This window comes from Elephas maximus, chromosome 10 (genome assembly GCF_024166365.1).
Source record: "Elephas maximus indicus isolate mEleMax1 chromosome 10, mEleMax1 primary haplotype, whole genome shotgun sequence".
Taxonomy (NCBI): domain Eukaryota; kingdom Metazoa; phylum Chordata; class Mammalia; order Proboscidea; family Elephantidae; genus Elephas; species Elephas maximus.
The window spans coordinates 84,421,325-84,442,899 of NC_064828.1; the positions used below are offsets into that span (position 1 = coordinate 84,421,325).

At 40.1% G+C, this 21,575-nt stretch overlaps 1 protein-coding gene across 19 annotated transcripts in view; it reads left to right on the forward strand.

The window, feature by feature from the left end:
• Positions 1-21,575, forward strand: part of SIPA1L1 (signal induced proliferation associated 1 like 1) — a 412,099-nt gene that overhangs the window by 330,250 nt on the left and 60,274 nt on the right. For all 19 annotated transcript variants that reach the window (XM_049898770.1, XM_049898772.1, XM_049898754.1 and 16 more), the window contains 3 exons: positions 10,216-10,789; positions 11,419-11,693; positions 19,150-19,419. In XM_049898770.1, the coding sequence (XP_049754727.1) occupies positions 10,216-10,789; positions 11,419-11,693; positions 19,150-19,419 (1,119 nt within the window). The remainder of the gene's footprint in view (positions 1-10,215; positions 10,790-11,418; positions 11,694-19,149; positions 19,420-21,575) is intronic.

Consider the following 21,575-nt stretch of genomic DNA (forward strand, 5'->3'; position numbering starts at 1 on the left):
TCGAAAGCTGAGAATCAGTGCAGAACCTTTGACTGTAATTGGAATGGGTAACCATTTGCATTTAGAAAATACCCTGAGCAACTGAAATACGCTACATACTAGAGTCATGCAAAGAATTTCATGCTGCTTTGTGTATTTTTTTTTTTTTTTATAGAAAGTTAAGCCCTTCTTGAGTGGGCACGAGGAAATGTGGGAAGTAGAAAGCTATGCAGCTTCTTTTAAAGAGAGAATCTTCTTTTCAGGCTTACGTGTAAATCGGTATTGTTCACTAGAAGTGTAATGCAAGCCACATATGTAATATAGATGGATGGTAAATAATAAAATATTCTAATGGCCAGATTTTTTTTAAAGTAAAAAGAAATAGGTGAAATTAATTTTAAGACTGTATGTAAGTTTCATTTACTCAGTATATGCAAATATTATCATTTCAACATGTAATCAGCAGATTTCTAATTTTTTTTTTTTTTTGTACTATTTAAACTCTGGAGCGCATTTTAGACTTAACAGCACATCTCAATTAGAATGGAAAATTTTCATTGGCAGTACTTGACCTGTATTTAGGTTTTTTAAAATTTACAGTTGAAAACAGAAATTCATATACCAAAATTGTTCCAAATGTAATTTTTTTTAAGTTTTACAATAACTGAATCAGATGTTGGTTTTCAGGATTTAAAATCAAATTCATTCCCTAGTTATAGCAGCTACCTCTTGACTGCTCAGTAGCAGCATGTGGCCAGCGACCACTGAATTGGATGGAATAAATCTAAACAGACTGATAAAGAGGAAAAGTCTGTTGGCCTTCAGTGCTTTGTTTAATGAGGAGGCGATATCCATTTTATTCTTAGAAACCCCTCTCTCCTCGAAAATCCTGATTTTTGTGTCTTTTTTTTTTTTAATCTGTTGCCTTGAGAGCCCATCTTTTTAACTGTCCCTGGTGTGACCCTAAACCAAGCCAGTTGCCACTGAGGTGATTCTGACTCATAGCGACCCCCTATGTGTCAGAATAGAACTGTGCTCCATAGGATTTTCAATAAATGTGATCTTTAGTAAGTAGACTGTCAGGCCTTTCTTCGAAGGTGCCTCTGGGTAGACTCAAACTGCCAACCTTTTGGTTAGTAGCTGAGCAGTAAGCATAACTAGGCAACGGGGGCTTTTGGAATGCTAGCCCATTAAGGTAACACTGTATAGAGTTACAGGAAAGTGTATTCACTGTCAGCAGTCACACAGGGATATCTTTAAGCCAGAAAGACAAATTTAGAGGTTATTGTTGTCCATTTATTTTTCACCAATTCTTTACCCAGCACTTAACTGTATATATACAAGTACCATTTTAGGCTCTGGGGATACAACAGTGAAACAAAACAGAAAAATCCCTACTCTCCTAGATTTTACTTCCTAGTTGATCCAGAGATGAGACCTGAAATCATGTGGAGTCCTCCTTGGGGACTGGAAAATCTATATAGGGAAAACAACTAATTTAGACTAATTACAGAGACAGAGATGAGTTAACCTTGAATAGTAATGTCATAAGCAAGAACTTGGAAATCAATCACTAAGCCCGTGTACTAAAACTTAGGCACGTAACTGATAATAGAGCCCTACAGTCTCTATTATTTTATTTATATAATTACAATAAGCTTAATTGTCTGGTCTCAATTGATAGAGCAGATTAGAAGCAATAAATCAAAAAGATAAAATAGCCATTAGTGTCAAGTGTTTGCTGAAAATATCAGTAAGTGATTACTGGCAGAGATGATGCAGAAAAACTATTACCGTAAGAGATACAAATTCAATAAGCCTTGGCAGTCTAGGGTCATTTGGTTTGGGCACAAACAACTGAATAAACTTCAGTTACTCCTGAGGGCCTCACTTTGTAAAACCTCAGTGTAGACTATCCCCACATTTCAACAACAAATGAGTGAATGGATCTAGTATTGATCATCAAAGGCTGCAAATATCACAAAAAAAAGACAAATGTGTGCCTCGTGATGGACGGTCACAACCCCACCTACGAATTACTCTTGCTTCCCTCTCCCAAAAAAAAAGAATCTGGTCAAGCCTCTAGACAAGCCAATTTACAGGAAATTCAGAAGACAAGAACATGTTTCTAGTTAGCAAAATTCACACTCAAGGCAACTCTAGAAGACAAATGGCCAATTTCTTCAACTAATAAATTTTAAGAAATAAAAGAGTAAGTGAGGGAGATGGAGGGGAATTTATTGATTTTTTTTTTTTTTAATTTAAGATAAATTAATCAGTTGCAGTATGTGGACCTTATTTCGCTCCTAATTCAGACAAAAAGAGAACATTAGGACGTTATGAAAAACCACTTGCAGTGGAGTCAGTTCCAACTTACCACACCGTGTGTGAGAGTGGAACTGAGCTCCGCAGAGTTTTCAGTGGCTGGCTTTTCGGAAATACATAACCAGGCCTTTCTGGGAAGACCACCAGCCTTTAGAAATTGAAACACTGACTACTTAATGTTGATGGTATTAAACCATTACTGTTAATTTTCAAAGTAGTGTAGTAATAAGTCGTTATAATGTTGATTCCCGAGTCTTCCAGATGAATGTTAAATTGTGGTCAGTAACTTTGTTTAAAAAAAAATTTTTTTTTAGAGATATATGATAATTTCTCTCAAAGATTTCTACATTCAGTGGTTAAAATGTGATAAATGTTGAAAGGAGTTAGTATTATGTAGTACAAAAAGCACTTGGAATCAGAATAGATTGTTAAGCCTCTCAGATCCAAAAATCCTGTCTGTGCAGTGAAAGGTTGTTTGACGTCTACTTAAGATCCCATAAGTATCCAGTGTAGGCAGGGGGTGTGCTATGTGTACATGAAATGGCTGGGCCCTTCTTCTTTCACTTTCTAGAATAGAATTTTTTAAATGTATAAGACTAGCTAAAAAGAAAAATCAAAGTAGATCAAGTGAAAGAAATTTCTTTCAGAACATCTGTTCCAAACCATAATTAATCAGCATCTCTCTTGTCTAATGCAGCTGACCTCTCTGAGGCAAAATCTAAATAGGGTCGCTCTGCTGCTTAAAACCATCTAGGGTAAAGTCCAGACTTCCTTGCAAATTCTACCACATGGGGTCCTTCAGGTCTGGCTTCTCTTCTCTCCTGCCTCTGCTGGCCCCTCTTCCAGTCCCGCACCCCCATCCCACCTCCCTTTTCTGCCACGTGGAGCTGCTTACAGCTCTCAGAACATACCATGCTCTGCCCCTCCTCTTTGCACATGCTCTAGGCTAGAATGCCTCTCCTCACACACAATCTCTTGCCCCTCCTTCCTCTGACAAATTGCTGCTCTTCTTTTCTCCAGGAAAGCTCCCCTGGCCTCCAAGACTAGATAAAGTATCTTTTCCTAAATGTTGCCATTAGTTCCCTATACCTTCCATTAGAGCAGTCAAACCACTGTATGTAGCTCCCACCAGAGTTTAGGCTCCTGGAGAGCTGATCCTGTGACATACTCATCCTTGATTCTCAATGCTAGCTCTGTATAGAAGGTGCTCAGTTAGTGAATTGGAAGCTCCCCAGGAAGACAGTGGTTGGCATGTGTTTGTTCTGCCACTGATGATCCCTGTCCTTTGCACAGGTCTCTGATCTTGGGAAAGCTCCCCAAGCCAGAAATCTGACCCAGGCTCCAAGAAGGGGAATCTTCCGTCCACCACTTTGATGCTTTCTGCTTCTCCCATTTGAGTTTTGTGTTGGGAACTGTTGCTTATTGCTGCTTCCATTGCACTTCCAAAATCAGAGTGTCTGTTCTTCTCAATTTCTTCCATCAAGACTTTGGTTTAGATGTCCCTGGAGCATTCTTATGTATCAACTTTAAATTGGCTTTGAGTATGAAGACCTGTTAGTTCATCTAAGGTCTTTCATTCCAACAAATGTTGTTGTTGTTAGATGCCATCCAGTGGTCCCTTCTAATAATATGTCCAAAGTACTTGAGATGAAGTCTTGTCATCCTGCCTTCTAAGGAGCATTCTTCTTCCAAGACAGATTTGTTTGTTCTTCTGGCAGTCCATGGTATATTCAGTATTTTTTACCAATACCATAATTCAAAGGCATTTTCTTCTTCTGTCTTCCTTATTCATTGTCTAGCTCTCGCATGCATAATAAAAAAAAAATTGAAAATACTGTGACTTGGATCAGGCTCACCAGAGTCTTCAAAGTGACAACTTTACTTTTTCACACTTTAAAGAGGTCTTTTGTAGCATATTTGTCCAATGCAGTGTGTCTTTTGATTTCTTGACTGCTGCTTTCCATGGGTGTTGACTGTGGCTCCAAGTAAAATGAATCTTTGACAACCTTAATCTTTTCTCCCTTTATCATGATGTTGCATATTGGTCCAGTTGTGCAGATTTTTGTTTTCTTTATGTTGAGGTATAATCTATACTGAAGGCTGTGGTCTTTGATCTTCATCAATAAGTGCTTCAAGGCTCTTCACTTTCAGCAAGCAAGGTCATGTCGTCTACGTATCACAGGTTGTAAATGAGTCTTCCTCCAATCCTGGTCCCATGTTCTTTGTACAGTCCAGCTTCTTGGATTATTTGCTCAACATACAGATTGAATAAGTATGGTGAAAGGATACAACCCTGACACACACCTTTCTTGATTTTAAACCATGCAATATCCTCTTGTTCTGTTCCAACAACTGCTTATGTATAGGTTCCTCGTGAGCACAGATAAGTGTTCAGGAATTCCCATTCTTTGCAATATATCCGTAATTGGTTATGATCCATGCAGTCAAATGCCTTTGCATAGTTGATAAAACACAGGTAAATATCTCTCCGATACTCTTTTTTAGTAAAGACCCATCTGATACCAGCAGTGATATCGTTTGTTCCACGTCCTCTTCTGAATCCAGCTTGAATTCCTGGCAGTTCCCTGTTGATGTGCTGCTGCAACCATTTTTTAATTATCTTCAGCATAGTTTTACTTGTGCATGATATTAATGATATTGTTCCATAATTTCCACATTCTGCTGGGTCATCTTTCTTAGGAATGGCCACGTATGTGGATCTCTTCCAGCTGGCTAGCCAGGTAGCTGTCTTCCAAATTTCTTGGCATAGATAAGCAAGCGGTTCCAGCATTATGTCTGTCAAAATGGCATGGGGGCAGTGTCTGACCTCCTCCAGCCCCACAAGGGGAAAGGAGAACCATGATCAACAGTGCAAGGCTGACACCCATGAGGTGGAGGCCAGATGAGCCTCCCCTCTCTGCTTGCTATCTTTACCAATTCTGACACCAGCTATCTCTCCCACAGCACTTCTACTGGGTTCAATAATTCGTTGCAGTGGCCAGATAGAACTCATAGACCATACTCACAATTACAGGGTTAAAATATTAGGGAAGTAACAGTTAAAATTCAGGCTCAGAATACTCAGGATACAGTTCTTCTGTCAGGATAGCCCCTCCCCAGTGTTGCTCGAAGGTATGCCTCTCCCTGGCCTTTAGTCTCTGCCCAAAGGTGCTCAGTTTTCCTTCTCTGTGGGCTGGGAAGGCCACTACGCTGTCTCTGCTGCTGGGTCTGTCCTGCTGGTCTCTCCTTCATTGGTGGTAGTAGGCTCCTCCTCTCTGCTCTGGAATTGGCTCTCTTTTAAGACAAAACTAACCAATCCTCTTGGTAGGCCACAATTACCCTATCACGCGGTCCCTGGGTGGGAGTTACAAGACTATGGCTAGAATAGCCACACATAAAAGTAATTAATTGCACCACAACATCCATTTGTTGAAATGTCTCAGTTGGTATTTTGTCACATTCCTGGGAACTTGTTGTTCGCCAGTGCCTTCAGCGCAGCTTGGACTTCTTCTTTCAGTACCATTGGTTCTTGATCATATGCTGCCTCTTGGAAGGTTGAACGTTGACTAATTCTTTTTGGTACAGTGACACTGTATTCTTTCCATCTTCTTTTAATGCTTGCTGCATTGTTCAATTTTTTGCCCATAGAATCCTTCAGTATTGCAAGTTGAGACTTGAATTTTTTCTTAAGTGCTTTCAGCTTGAGAAATGTCAAGCGTGTTCTTCCCTTTGGCTTTCTAACTCCAGGTCATGGCACATTTCATTATCATAGTTGTAATGCACCAAATGTTACAAGACCCAAATCATGTAGAAACCACCCAATGATGGTCCTTTTGGCCATGTGATTCACGTGAATGGTCCCTTTCAAGAGTACCTTGAATAGGGAGTGTAAAAACATCTCCACGGTGGAAATAAGTATGGTCTTACCATAGAGCATTTTATTAGCTGTCCAAGAAGCCTAAATTCCAGTCCTGGTTCTCTAACAAGCTCTGGGCAAATCATTTTTGCCATTGTGGGTGTGTTTCCTGGAGAAATGAGAAATCGTACCAGCTCTGTAGACTGAGGTCCAGAGATGTGTTAAACCACAGGGTAAACGCATGGCGCCTTTCTGGTCTCTCATTCATACTCAAAAATTTTGGAGAGAAAACATACGTTTATGTTAAAACAAACACAAATATTCCTCAGTAGAATGCAAGATCAAGATGAATTTTAAGATGAAACTCAAGATTTTATTGACAGAGTTTGAAAAGCAACTGAATTTTCCAAGCTCCTTTGTATCCTAACTTCCCACAAGTGTTTTAGCTTCTGAAATTCTGTCTTTGAGATACCCACTTGAAGTAGAACAGCCTGTTTCTCAGCAGTGCTGGGTAAATGAGTTGTTGTTGTTGTTATATGCCTTTGAGTCAGTTCCAACTCATAGCAACCCTATGAACAACAGAATGAAACACTGCTGAGTCCTGTACCATCCTCACAATTGTTGCTGTGTTTGAGCCCATTGTTGTAGGCACTGTGTCAGTCCATCTCGTTGAGGGTCTTCCTCTTTTTCACTGACCCTCTAGTTTACCAAGCATGATGTCTTTCTGGGACTGGCCCCCCAGATAACACGTTCAAAGTACCTAAGACGAAGTTTCATCATCCTCCTTTCTAAAGAGTATTCTGGTTGTACTTTTTCCAGGACAGAATTGTTTGTTCTTTTGATAGTCCATCATATATTCACTATTCTTTGACAACACCGTAATTCAGATGCATCAAGCCAATGTACTTTGAGTATATCCCACCTGAATTTGGAGACCATCTCAAAAAATGGATTTGATACATGGAACACTAATGAGTGAAGACTAGACGAGTTGTGGGATGACATCAAGGACATTATACGTAAAGAAAGCAAAAGGTCATTAAAAAGACAGGAAAGAAAGAAAAGACCAAAATGAATGTTCTTGAAAGTAGAGTAGTAGCCAAAGCAAGTAGAAGAAACGGTAAAGTAAAAGAGCTGAACAGAAGATTTCAAAGGGTGGCTCGAAAAGACAGAGTAAAGTATTATAACGAAATGTGCCAAGATTTAGAGTTAGAAAACCAAAAGGGAAGAACAAGCTTGACATTTCTCAAGCTGAAAGAAATGAAAAGTTCAAGGCTGTAGTTGCAATATTGAAGGATTCTATGGACAAAAAATTGACTATGCAGAAAGCATCAAAAGAAGATGGGAGGAATACACAGAGTCACTGTACCAAAAAGAAATGGTGGATGTTAAACCATTTCAGGAGGTAGCATATAATTAAGAACCGATGGTACTGAAGGAAGAAGTCCAAGCTGCACTGAAGGCATTGGTGAAAAACAAGGCTTCAGGAGTTGATGGAATACCATTTGAGATGTTTCAACAAACGGATGCAATGCTGAACACACTCAATGTTCTGTGCCAAGAAATCTGGAAGACAGCTACATGGCCAGCTGCCTGGAAGACATCCATATTTGTGCCCATTGCAAAAAAAGGTGATCCAACAGAATGTGGGTAAATGAGGCATACCTGTAATTTTAAAAGAATATGTTATTTTTAAGAAGATGTAGTATTATAAACTAGCCTAACATGAGTTTGCCCAGAGACTCTGCTTTAAAAAATGGCAAGAAACATTTATAATTGATACATCGTAAGTATCTACATATAGCAAACTGAAATTCTAGAAAAGCTTGTTTTCTTGTGGAGGCAAAGATACTCTTTCTACTTAAACCAGGCCTAATTATCTAGAGTTCAGAATTCGTAGTATCTAAAACAATGAGCTTTTAACCTTGTAGAAAACCTTGAAAGTTAAAGAGTTACCCAAAACGAAACTCTTTATTTGAAAAGAGCATTCTAGGGTATCATCTTCCACGTTGTCTTCTTCCGTAAGAATTCTGTCTCTAATGGTGCAAAGCTGATTTTAGTGTCTCTCATTTAGCTCCCTACCATGGTGAATCATTGATAATTACATGTTAAGAATTTATTTCTTGCCCTCACAGCTCATTCTAGAGGCTTCTAATTATTGGTGGGTTTTCAGTATATGTTTGTCTAAAGTTCTATCAGTTAATAAATAGGTATGTAAGAAGCCTATGAGTTTAAGCATTTAGGAGTCAAATGCACAGCTGATGCTCACACATTCCCTGCTAAGCATTTCCCCTTCCTTAGTTCAAGTTAAATCACATCTGTTTCCTGAGAAAGTGAAATTGGTAAGAGAAGAAATTGCCAATTTTCAAACAAATGATATTATTAAATATTTCTGGATCCTTACAGGGTTCCTTCTAGAAAATCTAGTAAATCTGGATTTCAGTATCTTTTGCTTAATTTTTTAAAAAAATAATAACATGATCAAATTAAAATTATACAGTTGTCAGCATTCAAGCCAGACAGTTCACAGTAAAAAAAAAAAAAGGAAAATTGCCTTCTGATGCTGTCATAATTAGGCTGTAATGCATACAGAGTTCTCTCTGAGTTATCTTCTCTCCAGTTAGAAAATGAAACATCGAATGACACTTTTCTTTGTCATGAAGTGAACTGGGTAGTCTTTTTTTTTTTTTTTTTTAATAAACTTGTAAAAACCAACAAATGGCCATTTCATGACATCTTCTGACAATGTAGCTTTTACATTTCACCGATAATATAATTTGTACGTTGGTACCCTGAGGTTGGTGATTTTTATTTATTCTGTTTTCACAAAAAATCATTTTTTGAAAAACAAAGCTGATTATCTTAAACTTTTCTGTAAAAAATAATGAAACCGATATCTTCAATTTAATTTGAAAGATGCCTGTCCTCTGATTATGACCTTCATATTCTGGGTGTTGAGAGCAGGTAAATGAGGAAACAAATTTGTGTTGCTTCCCTAGTTCTTAGTACAATTGCATAATTTGTGTCTTTTCAATAATTAGATAATTTGGAAAGAGGGATGTTTGACGTGTTACAATGATCTTTTCCCACCATCTCGCAGTTTGCTGAGGTTGTCTGATAAGGTCTTGGAACGTGAGGTAAAACGTGTAACCTCTCGGCTTCCATTTAACTTCTGATGTTGCTTTAGGAAAAACTTAATTTTTTTCTTTGGAGATGAAAAGTAGCTCATTGTTAACAGATTTCATATGGTCTTTTTCTTAACCTGTTTTCAGCATTGTGTATGGAGAAGAAAAGACTAGAACAAACTTTCCTAACTCAATTTTATTTAAAAGCAGTGAGAAAGGAAAATATTTTTTCTCACAAATTGTCAGAATCAAATACCAAAAGTAGAGAATTCAGAGCAAAGAATAGCTTGGTTCAAAAATATGATTTTAAAGTGCCATTACTATTATGATAAAAATGAAATTTTATTACTCAAAATCCAATTTTAAAATTATGCTTTCGTGTGGTTGCATAATGCCTCACACATGGGTCCACAGATAATATTTAATTTTATTACACATTTAATCCATTTCTTTTGCATCATGCACCTTTTATACTTTCAGTACAAATAGCCTCCTTTAAGGACATCATATCCAAATGAAAAACAGATTTGTGTTCTTAGAGAATGTAAGCCTGTTCTGAAAGATAATGTGTCTATAGTATGCCCCTTGGAAATAATCGGTAGTTATTTAAAATGTCTTTTATGAAGAATATTACAATAAATCCTTTCTCCCCCTTGTAGTTCTGATTTGTTTACTGTTTGTTAATGAAAAGTTTTTATTTTAAGCTCTGGGTTTTTTGGTCTCACAAAATTTTATATTCTGTAAATCTTAAATGTGATTGGATGAAAAATATGCTCATGTTGAACAGGAATATGTATTGTTTCTTGTGGAAAAAATGAACACTGATTTTACTTCTGGAGTGTCTTTACCTTTGAGAAAGAGTATTTTTAGTCTCATGCATATTTCATGAGACTAATGAGTATTTCACCCCTCTTCCTCTTTATCTTTTAGTGTGGCAGTCACCAGGTCCAGAGATGTGCCTTCCTTTGGGCCTCCCATCCCCAAAGGAGTCACTTTCCCTAAATCGAATGTGTTCAGGGACTTCCTTTTGGCCAAAGTGATTAATGCAGAGAATGCTGCTCATAAATCAGAAAAGTTCCGGGCCATGGCTACTCGGACCCGCCAGGAATACCTGAAAGATCTGGCAGAAAAGAATGTCACCAACACCCCTATTGATCCTTCTGGCAAGTTCCCATTCATCTCTCTGGCCTCCAAGAAGAAGGAGAAGTCCAAGCCATATCCAGGAGCTGAGCTCAGTAGCATGGGTGCCATTGTGTGGGCAATTCGGGCCAAAGACTACAACCAGGCTATGGAAATCGACTGTCTTTTGGGGATCTCCAATGAGTTCATCGTCCTCATTGAACAGGAAACAAAGAGCGTGGTTTTCAATTGCTCCTGCAGAGATGTGATAGGGTGGACTTCAACTGACAACAGCCTCAAAATTTTCTATGAACGAGGAGAATGTGTTTCTGTGGAGAGTTTCATAAACAATGAGGATATCAAAGAGATTGTCAAAAGGTTACAGGTGAGTCTTTTCTTTCTCCTTACCAACATCTCATTTCCATTTCGTAAAGCTTTCAGTACAGACTAGAGCCAAGTTACTTGTGCTCTTTTCTTAGCTTGTCTGAGCACTCCCGTGACGATGTGAAGAAACAAAGTTTATTGTACACTCATGTTTTCCATCATTTTTTCTAAAGGAAGTCCAGAACAAGTGGGAGAAGACACATTTTATTAGGTGTTTGTGTTGGAAACCTGTTGGCATGTGACATGACGTCACTGCCATGGTGACTGATGTTGCAACTCAGCCAATCTGCTTTAGCTGTTGAAAAGAGTCTTTTGATTAAGTAACAGCGCCTTGAATGTTTTTAAGGGCAAAATGAGTAGCAGAATGCAGTTTGTCTCTGCTGCCAGCTTCCCGTAGGTCTCTGTTAGGCTTTCCTTGTAACTCCAGGGATGCCATTGAGCTCTCTGGATGCTACAAATATTTTCCTTTTGGCCTAATGAATAGAGACCAGTGAAGGGTAAATAACCAGTCTGCTCTTCAGCTGGCTGTCGGGTATTCAGAAATAACCCTGCTTGCAATTTTCTGCTTGCACATCTACTGTTTAATATCCTATCGCATTAAGCTATGATATCTTTTGTTTCCTTTTCTAGTTTGTGTCAAAAGGTTGTGAATCAGTGGAGATGACTCTGCGGAGGAATGGGCTGGGACAGCTTGGCTTCCATGTCAACTATGAGGGCATCGTGGCTGATGTAGAGCCCTATGGCTATGCCTGGCAGGCAGGCCTAAGGCAGGGCAGCCGGCTGGTAGAGATCTGCAAAGTGGCAGTGGCCACTCTGAGCCATGAGCAGATGATCGATCTCCTGAGAACATCCGTCACAGTGAAGGTGGTCATTATCCCCCCCCATGATGACTGCACCCCACGGAGGTAGGTCTGAGAAGGCAGCTGTGAGCCTTGGACTCCAGGGCAGGGTTGTGTACCGTGTAGAACATCTCCTAGTGGATAGTAGGGTGTTGTGAAGAGCAGTAGATTCCATGTGATGCTGCAAAGTTCGATCCATGGAAGTCTGACTCAGGACACAGCTCCTTTTCAGCATGTGGTAGCAGCAGCTGGAAGGAACGACTGACTTGGACCATTCCCAGGATTTACATCTCTGGATTCATAAAGTTGCTGTTACAGATAGAGGAATCTGGTAATATTCATTGTAAGCATCTTGCACCAGTAGCTGAGAGACTTTGAACACATTAAAAGACACTGAGCATCTCAGAATGCCAGATTTTTCTCTTTTATGTTCTATTACATTCTTACTCGTCTGTATCTCCCGTTTGTATCCAGTTGCTGTCCAAAACTCAAAGTATTATTTTGGCCCCTGTTATCTCTGCCTGGAGAGCTGAGCATGACTTACCAAGCTTTTTCTTAACTGCATCTGGGTGTGCCAAGAATTGGCTTCAGATGAGCTGGTCCTGCTGGTGATGGTTAGGTAGTTTGGTTCCCAGCCTTTTCCCAGAGGGAAAGCCCAGGAGCTCCCTGCCCCTCTCAGCTTCTGCCAAGCCAACAGGACTGTTTAAAATTCAGCTTTCTTGTCTCTAGGGGATGCTTCATGAGTGACCAAGTTTAATCAACTGTTTTTTTTCTCCTTTGGGTATACACATGCTATTTTTGCTAGTTTTTTTTCAATCTGTTAATTTCTTTGAACCCATTATTTTCTAGGAATTTCTTTTAAACTTTGGCAGTTCTTAGGCCTCCTCAAGCCAAGACAATGTTCTTTATCCTTTTTTCCCACCAAAATAACCCAGTCCTGCACCTGAGTGCTCATGATTTGTGAGCATCAGATGATAGGATGTAAATGGTTTTGGTTGGCTCTTCTTGTCCTTTATATAGTAAGCAGTGATGATCAAAATGTTTCTGTTCCTTAAACCAATTGTCCCAGACCAGACTGTTCTCAGGACAGTGTTTCTAAGAACTACTAACCTCTCAGTTGGCCCAGAGAGGATGTGTTACGTCAGAATACAGTGAAACCCCTTTATCTGTTAGTTTCAAGGAATGCTATCTCTTGGATTACTGGATTTCCCTGGAACCAAAATATATATCCAAAACTGTTTATTTCCACTCTTTTGGGGGGCAGTTTTTTTAAATTTCTGTGATGCACATCTCCTGCCTTGGCCAAGCGGGTCTCATGGACCGTATTAGCCTTTTCTGGTTTCTTGGAGCACATCATCATTGTTATGCTTGAAGTACGATTCAAGAATGACTTTTGGAGTCAGCCAGAAGGGTAGTCGGTTCTCTGACTGCTCCACACTCCTCCTGTGTTTTTCTGTGTCACTGGGTGTCTCCTTCAAGTTGTCTACTTCACTGTTCCTGAACAGCCAGCTATAGACTAGAGAAGAAGCCAAGCTTTGTCAATTGCTGACCGTAATTACACATACTACAGAGTTACAGACTCTGGTCTAGGGACACTACTCAAAAATGAAACCCAGAGATCTTGTGACATCATCATACCTGCTCAGAGGTCTTTCTCCTTATTTCTAATTCCCAGGTTTGTATTCAGGGGGAAGGTAGAAAATAAGTTGTGAGTGTGGATAGAATGGGGCAACATTACTGACATTGAAATTGCAAGTAATTGATACCAGAAAGATGGATCCAAAGTCCTGGACCTGATCAATGGTACTTTCATGTGCCAGAGCACTTTTGTATGCCTTTAATCCTCATAACAACCCTATGAGGTAATAGTACTATTATTATTGCCCTTTTAAAGGACATGAAGACTCAGAAAGGTTAGTAACTTCCCAAGCTCATCTGGGCATTTAAGCAGATAGAAGGCTGTCTAACTCCAGAACCCATGCTCTTAACCGCTACCTCGAATGCTTGGGGTAGGAATCCTTTTCTTACTCACCAGCATAAGCAGTGATAAGGTGGGAAACCACCAGAGGGAGGGTGGGAGGGAAACCCTGATTTGCAGCATTTGCTGATTTCCAAGGTGTAAGTACTCCCTACCTGACTGCCTTTAAGCTGTAGACACCACAGATAGAGTCGGGATAGATGCACACACCAGCCAGTACAGGGCGGCTCCAGCACATCGCTGAATGAGCGAGCTCTCTTGCTCTTAATCTCTCGACAGTGCTGGTAGTGACATTCATTACAGTAGGGTGTTAGAACGTAGGAGAGGTTGGGATGAAGGACCAGTGCCTTACAAAGCCGCTGCCGGCCCTCAGAGCCACACACTGTCCCTTTAGCCCCAGAACAGTTTCCGCCTGAAAAGCCCCTCGCTGTAGACCTCTGGGCAGGTGGGAAATTGCTGCCACTGATGCCTTTGAGGGCTGAAAGCTTGCACTCCCCTTCGCTCTTCAGAAACAACTTCAAAGAGAACAGTTGAGGCATTAACACCTTGCTGCAATTTTCAACAAAATAAGATAATGCTCTTTCTGTCATTTTTTTCTTCTCCTCCGCACTTCACACTCCCACTGCTGTTTTCCTAGCAACTAATTACTCTATTCTTTGACTAGTCACTCACTTCTTCCTTTGTCAGCTGTTAGTGAAGCTCCAATGCGAGGCAGAATAGGCTCCAGGCAGCCTGCCCCAGCCGGCCACCTGTTCTCAAGGTAGCCAGCCAGGGTCCTGAATGGGTCACAGGCACCACCGTGGCTCTTGTATGTCATCACAAACACGCATGGATTTGTGTGTGTATATGGGAGAGTCAATAGTTTTGAATAGCCAGGTTTTTTTTTTTTTTGTAATGTAAAAGCCAATTTAACAACAACAAAAATGTTACTTAAATAACAAATGTAAAATAGGACTGTTTTCCCTGTTCTTGGAAAATAAGCAGACCCCTGTGGGGATTGCCTCCAAATTAAATATGCTTAGAGTGAAGAAGAGACAAGGAAAGTAAACAAAATTTCCAAGCCCCACTATGTGCTGGGCTTTTTATTGAATCCTCCTGGCAGCTTTAATTCCATTAAAATGATGACAAGAATGAGGCTTGGAGAGGTTGAGTAACTGCTCAAAGAGCAAAAAAACCTTCAGCGAGGACAAAGCAATCCTGGCAGAAACAGCTTGTAATGCTCTCTGCAACTTCACCAGAAGGCTCAGAGAGGCTGAGACGTCACGGGGGAGGGGCTCCGCCCCCTCCGCCCACCGACCGCCCTGGAGTGTTGGACCAAAGTTAACACACTGCTGTCTCTGACCTCTGCATCTTCAGTGCATTGTCTTAGTATGATGAAAAATACCACACCATGGTGTTGTGACGTTCTGGATGGATGGTTTTGTATGGGAGTGACACATTTATTCTGCTAAGGGCAACTAGCCTACAGTTTTTTTTAAAGAAAACAATCAAGGGTCATTTAAAAGGAAGAGCTGAAAATAAAATTACATAAAAGGATCAAGTTGCCTCTTTTAAATAAGAAATGAGTCAGAGTTTTTTGTTTTTTCATTTTAAAAAACAAGTATTTTAAATTACAAGAGCACGCCACTTTAGTCAGAAGGGCTGTTAGACATCATCTGGTTACAGTCTCTTAATTTTTCAGATGAGGAATTTAGGTTCAAAGAGATATTTTTTTTTTTTTTCGTAATCCACTGTCACATGGCTTGACAGGACAGAGCCTGCCCAAACCTATGACTTTTCTGACTCACAGCTCTTTAATTGGGTTTTATAAAAGTTCTAGGTTTTCCTTTCTATCAAGGAAGCTGTGTCTATCAACGATGCCCTGAGTGAGATGCAGTAGTCACTATAGGGTAAGGGAAGTTTGGGGGTCTAGGGTAGAAATATTCCTCAGTTAATGACTGAAACAACAGGATAGATTAATTCTCTGGGTTCAAATCCCAATTCTACCACTTTCTAGCTGTATAACCTTGGGCAGATTAATCTCTTCAGGCCTCATCTCTAAATGGGGATTATGACAACCAAAAAAACCAAACCTACTGCCACGGAGTCGATTCCTACTCATAGCAACCCTATAGGACAGAGTAGAACTGCCCTATATGGATTTCAGGGAGCGCCTGGTAGATTCGAACTGCCGACTTTTTGGTTAGCAGCCATAGCTCTTAACCACTAGGCCACCAGGGCTTCCGGGGACTGTGGTAGTACTTACTTTGTAGAGTTGTTGTAAGCTAGATCAGTGTCTGGCCCATAGTAAGCTAGAACTGTTAGAATTATTGTGCTAACACCAAGTTTTACTTACAATGATCTAATAAAATCCTTTTATGAACTTTTAGGTGTGGCATTAAGAGTCAGCTTTTATCTTTATTCTTCAGGATACTTTGTGCTTCTCAATTCTGTATATCATTCTTACATTCTGCAGCGATAAGCAAGAGGTGAGAAAGCTAGTGGGTGATTATCCTCTAAAGAGTGATGGAAATGCAATACAGGCTATGGAGAATACCAAGTATTTGGCTCTGGGGGTCTTTTGACCAGTTTTACCAGTAAATGTTATGCAGCTTTAAAGAATATTTCAAGGGGTGTTTAAACTAGAAGAAACGTTAGTAATTATAAATTCACAGTCTCTCATTTTACAAAGAAAGAAACTAAAGCCCAAAGATGAAAGCATCTTGTCTGTCTGGTTTACATTATTACCATCTTCATCATTCATTTACTTACCTACTTTCTGCCTTACCACAGAATGTACTTGAAGCAGCTTGTGAAGGTACGTGTACAGTAGCAAAAAATAATCAACCAGGGAATCTGTTGAGGGAAGGGGGATTAGTGAAGGGAAGAAATGGTCTAGGGAAACATTTTGGAAAGTTATTGCCCAAAACACATGATATTAAAGTTCTGTGCACGCTACTGGCTCCTAGCAGCATACAGAAAGGGGCAAAGGTGTTATGACTCATTGAGCTTATAAGTTAAAACAGACCATTGCTAAAGAGAAGCAAAGCTAGTCCTGATTTTGGAGCTGAGAGAAATTTTCCTATGGATTACTGCAAATTTTTATTAATATTCCATTGGTCTAATGTTATTATATGTATAGGTCTAGAGCACTGGATACTGTATAACATGCTGTATTTACTCAGAAAAGTGGTTGCTGTTGTTAGTTGCCATTGAATCACTTCCAACTCATGGCAACCCCATGTGTGCAGAGTAGAACTGAGAACTGCCCCACAGGGTGTTCAAGGCTATGACCTTTCTGAAGCAGATCGCTAGGCACCTGTGGGTGGATTTGAACCACCAAACTTTCAGCTAGTAGTCGAGTGCCTAACTATTACTTAGAAATAGAAGACCTAAAATTATACTGCAGTAATATGTTTATTAACAAAATAAGTGTCCCAAGGGCATATTTTTGTCAGAAATATCAGTATCAAAGCTAGAAATTACTTAAAGGTAATGTCAAAAGTGCCATAAAGCGATGTTTTGCAAACTGCAGGTCATAACTCTCAAGTAGGTCATAAAATCAATTTAAGGAGTTCTACTCTTTTTTTTTTTTTTCATGAAATGTAATAACAGAATATAACAAAATGGAAAATGTCGGGGTTAGGATCTGTGTATTTTTGTTGTTGTACTCTATCACAGTGTAGAATGTATTTTTTACCAGTGGTTGTGGTCCACAAAGTTGAAAAGCCACTGCCATTAAGGGTTACAATGGGTACAGAGGAGCCCTGGCCTAAGGGTCAGGTTAAGGTTGACCTGGGCTTCTGGGGAGTCAGAGGAGTGGTAGGAAAACCCCAGGAAATAGTACCCATTGCAGGCTGAGGCTAAGACTGAACAGGGCAAAGAGCTCCAGCCAACGCTGTTGTTCACCCTGAGCACATGCTCCAAAAGAGCACTTTTCAAACACTAGACTATCGCGAACATGGAGGAGGAAGCATTGTGGAGTACATGTTTGAGACATCAGAGCTATACCGTAAGGTATAAAGCCAGTGTCATCAAAGAGTGGCCCCTTCTGGAGTACATGTTCTCCCACCAACCAAATGCAGAAGCCCTTCCATTGTGCTCACCTCCCATGCCACATGTCCTCCGGAGCTACACCCCCCATCTAATGAGACCTTCAGCTGGCTACCCTTCTTTGCCTTTCATCAGAGATCTGGAGGGGAAGATGCCCTTTTGACCTGTGCTGTCTAGTATGGGAGCCATGAGCTATCTCTGGCTATGGAACACTTATAATGTGGCTAATCCCAGTGGAGGCCTGCTGTACGTATAACATACACACCAGATTTTGTAAAGAAAAAAGAATGCAAAGCATTAATTTTTTTTAATATTGATTACATATTAAAATGATAATATTTTGAATACAACCCAATTCCAACTCATAACGACCCTGTAAGACCGAACTGCCCCATAGAGTTTCCAAGGCTGTAAATCTTTATGGAAGCAGACTGCCACATCTTTCTCCCCATGGGAGTGGCTGGTGGGTTCAAACCGCTGACCTTTTAGTTCGCAACTGAGCACTTTTAACCCCTGCACCACTGGGGCTACTGTAGTGCCTCCTAAAGGGCTGTTTCTTTAATAATCACTATTAACCCCTCCTTTCCAAATTTTCTCACCTGCTTCCCGATTCTTGAAATTCCTCTCAGAAAAATATTTTTTTCGCTTGATGGAATTCACATATACAGTTTGAGTTAATGGTTTAGTGAAAGTAGATTTTTTCAGTAATTGTCTAATAACCAAGTTAATAACTGGTAGAACTCTCCATGGTTGTTTGGATGAAGAGAATGGAAAATGGGTTCCAGGTTTCCTAAGGTTTGGGGATTGGGATACTGGCACAAAAATGGCAGGACTAACATGACAGAAGACGAAAATGTCTGCCCTTTAATTCTGTCAGGTTGCTGCATGGGGACAGCCCTGCTACGGGGAAATTTCTGGCTTTGAAAAAAGTCTGGTTTCAGATTATGCTTGTTCCCTAGAAATTTGATAATTGTAGCATTTCCGTAATTGGTATTTTCTTTCCTCCTGTGCTAAATTTGGCTCTCAGTTTGAATTCCAAGATTTCTCCCCACTTTGACTATCAGGAGGTGTTCCAACAAATTCAAAACTGTACCCCCTTTTTTTTTTTTTTAGCCTAATACACAGGTGAAGGCTGTGCAAAGCTGACTGCTTATTTCCTCATTTCCTCATGCTCAGGGGTCTGCTCCTCTACGCACCATCCTGGCGGCCTTCCCTCCTCGGGTTTCACTACCCACTCTGGCTCCACCTGGTGACTGTGTCTCCTTGTTTTTGCAAAGATTCCATATCTCAGACTCAACAATTGGGATTGAGTAAAGGAAAATACTAGTATAATATTTCCTGGAGTTTATTTTTTGAAACGAAAATAATTATAGTACCTAATGATTGAAAGATGGTTTGAAACAGAGGATGAATTTTTTGATTCGTTTCAACTGTTAATGAGAATCAGTGTGGTTCCACCAACCAGAAAAAGCAATATTAGTTTTTCCTCTCCCTGTGCTCTCCCCGTAATAGGAGTTGCTCTGAAACCTACCGCATGCCAGTGATGGAGTACAAAATGAACGAAGGGGTTTCGTACGAGTTCAAATTTCCTTTCCGAAATAACAACAAATGGCAGAGGAATGCCAATAAGGGGGCCCATTCGCCTCAAGTCCCATCCCAGGTACAGAGTCCCATGGCCTCGCGACTGAATGCTGGAAAGGGAGACGGGAAGATGCCTCCTCCCGAAAGAGCCACCAACATTCCTCGAAGCATCTCCAGTGACGGACGTCCACTGGAGAGGCGGTGAGTTGCCCTTCAAAGGTTTGCTCTAAATCTGTGCCCAAATTGAATTAAAACCAGACCTGTAAGCACTAGCTTTAGGCCTTCGTCTCTTTTACTAGAAACCAAGAATTGAAACTGTGATGCACGCGCTAGTGGCTTTCAAAGTGTGGTAGCATTCTAAAGCCGTCGAATAAAGGGGGATATGATATACTCCAGAAAAGCATTCAGCTCTGTACAATGGTGTTGATTCTTTGTTCTTAAATTTCCACATGGAAGCAACAGAAATCATCACTGCACACTTAGCAGTCACATGGATTAGGACTGAGCACACCATGGATTAGGGGTGGGCATGCTCTTTGAAGTGGTAGTGACTATATTACCATCTTTGACAGTCTGTCTTTTTGGGACAAGTGACATGATGGTAGCAACTGAACACAGGCGTTTGGTTGAGGAACTGTATTTGTGTCACTTAGTTGGTAAAGGATTGTGAGAAAGGAAAACGAAGTATAGCACGTACATTTTTTCCACTGCTGTGAAAGTTGACGAAAACGGTGGGGAGAAGGCATCACATAGAATATGTTAAAATATTCAGTCCTGAGTAAAATTAGCAAATGGAAGAGGGATTGAGGGAACCCAGAAGGTAAAAAACCCAGGATTTATTAGTAAATTGTAAGCCATAGTGAAATCCCTTGTAAATGATAACTGGTTAGCTCTGTGTTTACAAGGATGTGCTGTCACTTCCTTTTTTTGGAATTCACTGTGAAATACATGCAGCACTTTGAACTAGAGTCCGTGTCTGGATTTGGCTGGTAGAGGCAAATAGACCTTTTGTGTTTATTAACCTTGCTTTTGGTTCCAATCCTACTTCCTGTAGCTTTGTATTTACAAGAGCTTTATTTAAACTAGACTAAATGCTTTTAAAATATGAATTAAAAATTGGATATAAGATTTTTAAAAATTGTACTGTAAGTTAGTTGTTAGTTGCTATCGAGTTGATTCTGGCTCATGGCGAACCCCATGTGTGCAGAGTAGAACAACTTCATAGGGTTTTCAATCTCTGTGACCTTCTGGAAGCAGATCTCCAGGCTTGTCTTCCAAGGTGTCCCAGGGTGGGTTTGAACCACCAGCCTTTGAGCACTTAACCATTCGTACCATCCAGGGACCCCACTATGAATTTAGTTAGCCTCAAATTACATAGGCTAATGGAAGAGACAGCTTAGCTGGTTAATTTGCTAGTCACCTGCTAGAAGAAGCCAACTTCTTTCTGTCCATCCACTGTCCTTTCCCTGTCACTTTTGCTTGTCTTGATCATGTCTCAGCATGTTTTTGTGCCCCCCTCACTGGAAAGGGGCTGGAAGTCTTGAGAGCTGGGAGAGGTCTCTGTTCCAGGAGCTGTGGTGGGTAGAAGGAAGATTCCTCTGGAATCTTCAAAACGTGACCCTGCTTCATCAGAGCAGTGGGAACCAAGCCTAGCCAGAACAGGGCGCCAGAGAAAAATGATTCCCAGATGACACGCATAAATAGGCTTCGGTTCAGTTTAGGAGCAGAAATCTAGACATTTTAAAACTTCACTGCACAGCCTTTTATCTTAGTCTAATTTTTGAGCTGTTGTATAAAACATTGTCACTTAACCGTTTGAGAATACCAGGATACCATTTAGAAAAAATTTAATAAAAACAAACCCCAGCCCCCCCCCCCCCAAAAAAAACAAAACCTAGTTGTCTTCCTAAAATTCTTCGTTTAATCCCAGGTGTTTATTTACAGAGCCTTGCTATTTATCTCAATAAAAGATTCCTCTCCCAAAGTGGTCACATTCCCATCTGGAGTCCTGTAGCTTTCATTATTTTTGGAGAGAAAAACATCCAAGAGATCTCTGAATAAATTCTTTGTTCTACACTTTCCAAACTTGGCTCTTTCTGAGGTGTGTGTTAACTGGAATTCATGGTTTTGCCCACATTTTGAAAGATGAACTTAGGAAACCATTTGTTTAGAGAAGGACCTTTTTTTTTTTTCCCCTCAGTGCTATTTTCTTTCTCTCCAGAACAATCAGCAGGCTTTCACAAGTGAAATTGTTTTTGTGTTATTTCCATTATTCACTTTTCTGTATAATAAAATAGGACAATGTATTTCTATTCTATGTTGACTTTAATTTCTACAACAGAAACTAAAGCTTGTTG